The sequence below is a fragment of the Merops nubicus genome, unplaced genomic scaffold (assembly GCF_000691845.1).
Source record: "Merops nubicus isolate BGI_N331 unplaced genomic scaffold, ASM69184v1 scaffold21299, whole genome shotgun sequence".
Taxonomy (NCBI): Eukaryota; Metazoa; Chordata; class Aves; order Coraciiformes; family Meropidae; genus Merops; species Merops nubicus.
The window spans coordinates 16990-25946 of record NW_008631924.1 but is presented as its reverse complement, the minus strand read 5'-3'; the positions used below and the strand labels follow the sequence as shown (position 1 = coordinate 25946).

The window sequence follows — 8957 nt, the reverse complement described above, 5'->3', positions numbered from 1 at the left end:
GTGTTGTTGTTGTCGTGCCTTTTTTTTCCCTTCCCTCCTGGAAGTTTCCTTCCTCCTTCCCTTTCTCCACCCCTTCCCCAGTCGCTGCATTTCCTGCCCCTTGTGTCTCCCCGGTTAGGAGTCCTGCTCCGTCCCCTCGGCCGGGGAGAGGATGGTGCTGCTGCCTGCCGGGCCAGGAACGGTCACTGGCGATCAGACCCCGTTCTCTCCAGAGCTTCCAGTGATTTAGCTGTCTAGTCTTCCTGGCGCACTCCTCGGGTAGGCAAGTCATAGGAAAGAGATGGAGGACCGAGTGGTTTCAGGGCAGTGTTAGAGCTGAAGAGTAGGGAGAAGCTGTTCCAGATTTCAGGGCTATCCTGAGGGCAGGATGTTGTCCCATGCCTCGATCTGGGATGATCAATAGCGTTCCCTGACTCCGTTCCCAGGAAAGCCCAAGGCAGAGACCATTTCCCATATCCTGTTACCATCATGTGGCAGGACAGCATCAGCTGCTCCACTCAGTGCACTGGAAGTGGCAGATCTACTCTTTAAACCATCCAGATTTAAAGAAGTGGTTCTTCTAGTGAGTGACTGTACTTCCTGCTGGCACACAGATTAAGAATAAAGAGGAGATGGGGAAAGAGAAATCTCAAACTTCAGGAGTTGGTTTTAATTGAACTAAATTGAGGTTTTAAGTTTTAAAATGAGTCAGTGAGGGGAATTTGGCTTATCATATGGAAAATCCAGGATAATTCATGCAACGTTTTTCAGAAGAAGTCGTGCTGGCACACAGATTAAGAATAAAGAGGAGATGGGGAAAGAGAAATCTCAAACTTCAGGAGTTGGTTTTAATTGAACTAAATTGAGGTTTTAAGTTTTAAAATGAGTCAGTGAGGGGAATTTGGCTTATCATATGGAAAATCCAGGATAATTCATGCAACGTTTTTCAGAAGAAGTCGGGCAGCATTTCTGAAAAGGATCATAGAAGATCTTTAATGTCTAAAGCCCTGGTAAGTCTCCAGAGTATGAAGTAAGAAGGTCTAGAGAACTGATGCAAGTCCATGTACCAAACCTGTGCCTTTGCCCTTCTACCAGATCTAACTTGGAGGTGAGTGGGTGGTCAGTTGTGCCAGTCCCATACTGTGGGCTCTCTGCCAGAATCTAAGGAGCTCTTCCTGAGCCCTAGCTGCCTAAAGTGTTTTTTTTTTTGAGGGAATATCACCTCTGGAAAGAGCTGCCATCAGTCAGATCTCCCCAGGGATGGTGCAGAGACCACCGTATTGACAGTCAGCACGAATTTTTTATCTGGGACATTTACAACATGCTGCTGGTGAAGTGGATACGGAAGCAGGCTGGGTAGCAACACCCAGAGTCATTGTACCAATGATGGTCTCTCTGCATGCTCCCTAAGTTCATGTATGTGTTAAAAAGTGTCCTAAAGGGGTCAACAGTGTAACACTGTACTTGCCAGATGTCAGATGGTCCCCTGCCAGTTAACCCTCTCCAGTCTGCCCGCTTCTCCAGGAGCCACAAAACGGCTCAGGAAGTGTTCAGACAAGACTTTGATGGAAATACATCTTAACAGGGAAAGTAAAAGTGTATGACACACAAAAATATGTGATATTCCCAGTGCTCTGAGTCCCTATAGAACAGCAGAGTCACATCATCTGTGTTCCAGCATGAAGGTTTGAAGACTTGACTCTTTCACAGGACAGGAACTGGTAAGCAGAAAAAGCCAGACACTGGGAAATAGTTGTGACCTAAAAGCCTCCAAGAAACAGTCCAGACTGGCTTTTAGTGGTCCTTACAAGCATCAGTTTATGAAATTTTAGCACTTAAAATCCATAGATGTGAATCTGGTTTGCCTGTAAGCCTGGCCTTAGCACCACCTGGAGTTTGCTGAGCTGGCTGGCACCTCCTGGCACATGGATCTGCCTCCTCTCTCTGATACTTCTCCTAAGGAGGTAATTTCTGCTCCAGTTCATTGGGCTCTTTAATAGCACTAAATCAGAAAGTTTGCCCAGGCAAACCTTAATATAGCTGTGTGTGTACAGTGTGGCCACACATAAATAAGTTTTGTTATTTGGGGTTTTGTGTATGTTCTATTTTGTCAGTATGCTTATAAGTGATGAATGTGCTGGTTTATTATCTAAACTAGGTCAGCACGTTAGGTTAGCTACAGAGTTGTAATAGGCAGTGTGACTGTAAATTTGGCAATATAAAGTTTCATTACAGATTTGCTTTTCTCTCAAGATAAAGAGTTTCAAGTAAAATAGAGGTGATTCATGAAATTCTCCTTACTGAAGTGTGCCATAGCTTACAACACCTGTATGTTACTTATCATCTATTTGTTTTCTGCAAAACTTTTAGCAAGCATTATAAAACAACAGAAGTGCAGCAATAAATGCTGGAATGAAACTGCATCTGGGCCCAAAAGTCAACAGGGAGACGATTTCCTGTTATCAGAGCATGCATTCAAAGCAGAAAGCTCTCCTTTAATCTCTCAGCAGAGCTTATTTTAGCCTAGAGCTGTGCTTGGCAGGGTTGCTGGCTGAATGTGTTTTGTTGTTAGGTTGGAAAGGGGCATGCTGGATGAATGTAGAAGTCAGCAAGTGGCTCAGCCTGGCTCCAGTGATTTGCGTGCAGCTCTTTTTTTGTTGGAAGCACGTAGGTGAAAATGGAGCAGAGAATGCCCCTTGCTGCACGAGTATCAGTTATGGCAAAGGCTTTAGGAGCAAATAAAGCTCTAAGTACAACTGTTTTTTTTCTTGAGGACTTGATAGGTTTTGTCCTAATTTGACCTTTATGGGGATTGGTGACAGCTGCTCCTGACACTGTGTGTCCTGACAAATGGGAGTTGTTTTGACTGGTCTCACTGTCACTAACCACAGATGCCAGTCAAGACATTCCACACAGAACAATTTACATAAGAAGCAGCACAGTTTTTTTCTTGTGTTTACCACGTGAACTAGGAGCTCTGGGTTTGCTGCACAGTATCATGTGCTCATTCTTTTACACCTGTTTCGTAACAGAAATTTAGGCTAGAGATGCTACTCTCTCAAAATGAGCACACCTAACACGTTGTGTGATGTTTCTGGGGCATTTAGAGCAGCCTTTGTGGCAGCTCCCTGGGATGCAGGAGGTCATTCTCACTCATGGTTGGTCATCTTGTCTAACACAGCAGTCCCCTTAATCTGGCTCTCACAGCAAAATGGGGCACGAGGAGCCATCCTTTGGGTAACTTGCCCATCAAAAATGTTTGCACTGTGAATTGTCTTCTCACGTATTTGCATACAGCAAAAGGAGACTTTGGGAGCTGTTTTCTTGATGCCGGCATTAGAAAAGTAGCTGTCTTCTAAGAAATTCCAAGTAGTCTCATTTAATTGTTTTCTATAAGAATCATAGAAGGATTGTTACTTATCTGATCTGTCAATAGTCCAGTAAAATACTCTTAACATGTTTAAAAACATAAAAGTGTTGTCCCTTTAGGAACTGGAACTGGTGGAAGATGTCTGGCGAGGGGAGGCACAGGACCTTCTTACCCAAATTGCACAGCTGCAGGAGGAGAATAAACAACTGATGACAAACTTGTCTCACAAAGACATTAATTTCACAGAAGAGGAATTTCAGAAGCATGAAGGCAAGTGTGATATTTCAAATTCAGTACTTGCTTTTGTCACAAAAAGCAATGTTATCAAAATATTTTGACTGGATATTCTGGTGTTTTTCCTGTATTTTAAGGCAGGTCTGGCGTTTGGGGGTTTGTTTTTGTTTTGTTTTAGCTGAATAGAAAATCCCCAAATACATAATGAAACTGATAAGGGCTGGGGGTAGGAGGGGAAGAGAAACCTGAACAGCTTTTTGTTTGCCTGGAAAGCATCTTTGAAAGTAAAGTCTGGCTTCCTTTTTTTGGTTTATGGCTTACTTTTTTTTTTTCCTTTATTTGCAGAAACCATTGTTATGTCCTCATTGTGTTTTCTAATAGAAACAGAATAATCCATTCAGCAATGTTTACTTCACACCATTATGCACAAAAATAGGTGCAACTGTTGATCTACTCGGCACAACTGTTTATAAAGCAGCAAATCAAGATTTCTTTGTCTGAATTATATCAGTCCACCATATGGAGATATTCAAAGAATATCTTGAAGATATGAATGAAGAGGCTGGTTTTACTTGGTTTACCTGCCTTCAGAGTTCCTTCACTTGTTTGGGACTTATAGTCAGTTTAGAATAAGTGGAGAGATTTATAATGCAGGGAGCAGATTGATCCTAAAGAGCTGAAACAACCATTTTGCAGGCAGTTTCTTTCTTGAGGCAGAATGAGGTTCCAAATTCTGACTTGGCTTAAGCTGAGGAGATGAGAAAAATGACTGTGCAGCTTAGGGGGTGAGGCAGCCTTGAGCTGAGAGAAGGGGCAGACAGCTGAGAAGGGTAACAGCGTGGCTCCAGCAGCAAAACCTGCCTGTGGTGGTGAGTCAGGCTGGAGGCAGGTGGTTTTCTGAGCTCTTTGTTCATGGACAGGACTCTGGGCTGCTGCTCCAAGCCACAGCTCCACTTTCATAGTAGGTTCTCATTACCAGTAAAGTTGTGGCTCCCTCAAAAGGATGGCATCCTGGGTGTAGTGAACAAAGCCACTGGCCAGTCTGAAAACCAGGCCACAGAGCTGAGCCACTGCAGCTCTCCAGCAGAGCACTGGGAACACAGGGGTGCCCTTTCCAGACACTGGAGGTTTGGGTTCAGTGGAGACTTGCTGGAGGTGGATGAAGCTGTGTCTCATGCTGCAGAAGTTTAACTTGCTTTCTCCCAGAGGCTGAGTACTGCTCACTTAACCAGGGAAGGAGTAGAATGAAATCTTCACAGAGTAAAAATTGCTAAACCTCTCGAGATCACCATTTTTTTAGAACAAATGCAACACTTTCAATTTTGGAGTCAGTTAATGGCAAAGCAGTAGCTGACATTAGCCTCACAACCTGATACAAAATTTCAGAATGGCAGGGATGAGTCATGGGCCATGAAGACTATGACAAAGACTATGACATCTTGTTATGCAGAACCAGCCTCCCCTTTGTTTCCTCTTCTTTTTTTTTCTTTTTTATTCCAGTGAGTATCTAGCTCACAGCAGCTCATGTGCTTGTATTTAAATATAGCCACACTCTTCACGTTCAGCTAGCCAGGCAAATGCCAGGCATGCTTTTCTTGTTATTTTTACTGTGTCTACCCAAGTGTAATAACACAAATAAAACCCATAAACCCATCCCAGAGGCCAAATTCTGGGATCACTGATACTGTTTGCCCCAAATCATCAGTTTTAAGTCAAATCACATTAATTTATAGCAACCTCATTTTATTCTTGGGACCTATTCTATCAAACCCAACTGTTTTCCTTTTAGGAAATCAGGTCATTAGTGAATGGGGAAAGATTTATCTCAGATTATTTTGGATAGTATCAAAAAGCAGTCATGCTGGGTTTTTTTCCAGTCTCCATCATTTGATCTGATACACGTAGAGTCTACAGAGGCAGGTTTTCAAGCAAAATACTTTGTTAGTAGGACTAACTTTGATCAGACTCCAGCCTTCCTATCTCAGCATGGTTTAGTACTGGAATCATGCCTCCCCTTAGCAGCTAGCCCCTGGGATTAGCAGCTTGCTGCTTACTCACCAGACAGTTAAAGGAGTTATTATTAGCACAGGCAACAGAGGACGGTGAATTGGGTGTGCTAGACTTTTGAGATTCAATCCTTGCCAATTCAGAGTCACATCAGAGTTCAGAGAACCTCACTGTAGCATAATGAAGGTGTTTAAGAGAGAGGCAGATGTGATTCTATCCAAACAGGAGTGTTCTGCACAGAGGGCACCTGCTGAGGGTGAGCAGGGCAGCGTTCATCTGAAAGGAGGTGTAGCAGAACACAAGGTACACAGGAGGGGTTAAAGATGAGTCTGCAACATCCATTAATGCTGCTCCTCCCACGCTCAAGCTGAGCACTGCTTGATGGTGCTGACTGATTGGACTAACCTAGTCAAGTGCCACAAGCAAACTTGACCCAACGGGTGTCAAACAGGACAAGCAGGCTGCTGTAGGCTGCTGTTCCACTGAGCATGGGGAGCTGCTGTGGTGACACAGGCAAGCAGCAGGACGTCTACAGCCATGTGAACCTCTTGTGCTAGGCTGCTGAGGAACCTACAGTTCCCTTTCAAAAGTGGAGGCAAACTTCTGTGTATTTAGGTAGTGGCATAGCAGCCCTTTGTCCTGTTGTGATGGATGTTGTATAAACACAACAGTAAATGGGTCCCTAAACATAAAGAATATATTTTTTTCCATTTCCTTCCTTTTAAAATTTTTTTTCCCCTCTAGCTGCTTTCCTTTCTCTTGCTTGAACAATGCTAAAATCGTGGCAATCCACAGAAAGCTGCTCATAGTATGTGCCTAGGGAAGCCAGCTGGGTGTGCCACTTAAGGTCTTGTAGTTATTAGAGTTTGAATCATTGAGAGATAATTACTTTACATTTAGGGCACTTAGTGATTTCCCTCTCCTCCCTTCCCCAGCGCCTGAGGAAATGGAAGAAGGTGTGACTGTTTCACAAACACTTCCCAGCTTTCCTTTCTCCTCCTCTTGAAATAAAAATGGTAAAGTACTGATCTGTGCACACAATTGAAGTCTTTTAGGTTCGCTGAATGTTGGGGAGAAAAATGAGCACAGTGGGAGGAAAAGCAGTCAGAACTGAAATGGTGTTTTATTCTTTAAATAGCACCTGCTAGCTAGAGATCTCAAAGCATCTCACAGGTACTAATGAATGTAGCTGCACTCACTATTCCTGACTCCTACTGAGGTGAAACAACCAGTCTAAAGTTTCTCTGCAGCCTCTCTGTACCTCAAGGCAAAGGTTTGGATTTTTTTTTGTTGTTTTTAAATGCAGCTGGTGTTTTAGGCCCCAGAGCTGAGACTGGCTGCAGAGTGTAGATGCAGGAACCTGCAGTGGGGTTTGTGGATACGGTGGTGTGTGGGATCTGTGTTGTGATAGGACAGTGTGGATCTTTTAGGAGAGCTAAGTGGCAGTACATGTCACGTGTCTGCTTGTCCTCCCTGGTGTGTACGAGCTGTTACCACAGTGAAGAATTAAAATTATCCTGCAGAGAACTAGAACCTTGAGCAGGGGGGTGATAAGGACCAGGGTCCAGAAATAGAGCAGGCAGACTTAGCACAGAATTTAAAAAGATGAGAATGTAATACTAGAATGTGAACACTGTGTCACTCTCAGCTGTTTTCTGGGGTTTGACAGGAACACATCCTCTGAACCAGATTCCTGGCCAGCCACAGTCACCAGTGGTTGTTCTCTGCTGTGCCACAGATACCTCTGGTCCTGCAGCCATGAGGGACAGGAGCTGCTGCTCCCTCTGTTTGCAGCAGTACACTTTTTATGCCTGCACGAGAACCCACAGCTGCTGCAGGAGTGCAGGTCCACCAAGAGTTCCTCCCTTTCTCTCTCTCAGGTTTGTCTTGCTCTACTGTACTATCCAACAGCTCAAACTGTAGACAGTGTGTAGGCTGGGGTTCCTAAAGGCATGCAGCCTACGTTCTCTTAGGGGAGCAACTGCAGATTTCTCTGATGAGGGAAGAACATAACCAGAAAGTCTGAGCTGATGTTAGAAAGCAGAGACTTAACAGCTGGGTACATTTGATGTGTATGCAGCACATCATTTGAGGCTGCTAGATACCAACTGCCTTAGCATACTAAGAAGAAAGTGGTTTCCAGCCACCCCAGAGAGCTGAGTGAATTACCAGCACTTGGAGTTCTTGAATGGAGGAAGCTGAGGACCCACATAACCAAGTACTTTGCAAAGGTCAGAGAATGAGGCAGCAGTAGGGCCTGCATTTGAGCTCCTGCTTGGACTGGACTTTGGCCAGAGCAGCCACACAGTGCCCTGGTCACAGGCTTCCACCTTCAAGGCATCCTAAGGGATGTTGTGCAGTGTGCTTTGATGTGATGGTTTGGGAACATCAAACTGCATGTCTTTGTGCAGTTATCAGGAAAAGTTACTGTGGTAGACTGATCACCTCACCAAGTTAAATTCTGTGATCTGTGTTTGCTCTGAAGAGCCCATCACTGTAGTTCCAAGAGTTCCTGATAATCTCTGCAACAGCAAATAATGGAAGAATGCTTCCTGGTCTGTGATTTACTGACATTTTCTAAAGATTCATTAGTCAGATTTCAGGTTAATCTCATCCTTTATTCTCAAACAGGATCAGTGCTGGATTCTTGGTGGTGTTCCAGACATCTTTCACAAGTGAAATGCATGTAGCATTTTTCTCTGAAGCACAGTTATTCTGGATATGAATTATCACACAATAGGATGGGGAAGGGATTGTGAGACATTAAGGCAAAAAAATGTGACTGTAACTGAGAGTAAATTTCTGTTCTAGATCCAGGGGGGAGTACCCTCTGAGGGTCTTGCTTCAACTCCCTTTCACCCAACACAAAGCTGGGTTTAGCATGAAGTCATTCCAGCCCACTGCACCTCAGATGGTTTGGATCCAGATGCAATCCATGGTAGTGACGTGTTGTTTAGATCTTGATGAGGATCCAGACCATCGTTTTTACAGTTTTCACAGGTTCTTGGCCAGCTAATTGTACAGATTATCCCAGAGATAACCAAGGTCCCTGGGGCACAGTGTGAACACTGCTGTAAGACTATGAGGCAGCAAGATGTAGCAGTGTCACTCCACAGTTATAAAAGTTTCTGAGGACTGTCAGTTCCTTTTTTAAGGAGTTTCTGTGCAGTGGCTTTATGGAGTGAATTGTCATCTATGTTCCTTGAAGTAACCTTGAAAGCATCTTCCACCAGCTTCTCTGTAATTCTACCAGCAGGCAACTTCCAGCGTCTGTACCTAAATATTTCTCACTGCTGCTGTTCTCAGTCTCAGCAGCTCCTGATTGTTCTTAGTTGGTTTTCTGTGTTCTTTTTTTTTTAAGCAGGAA

At 44.0% G+C, this 8957-nt stretch overlaps 1 protein-coding gene across 1 annotated transcript in view; it reads left to right on the top strand.

Annotated features, from left to right (window-relative positions):
• Nucleotides 1-3468: 3468 nt before the first annotated feature.
• Nucleotides 3469-8957, top strand: part of RILPL1 (Rab interacting lysosomal protein-like 1) — a gene marked incomplete at its 5' end in the record, with an annotated part of 19186 nt that continues 13697 nt past the window's right edge. The window contains one exon of the mRNA XM_008947768.1: nucleotides 3469-3619. Within this exon, the coding sequence (XP_008946016.1) occupies nucleotides 3469-3619 (151 nt within the window). The remainder of the gene's footprint in view (nucleotides 3620-8957) is intronic.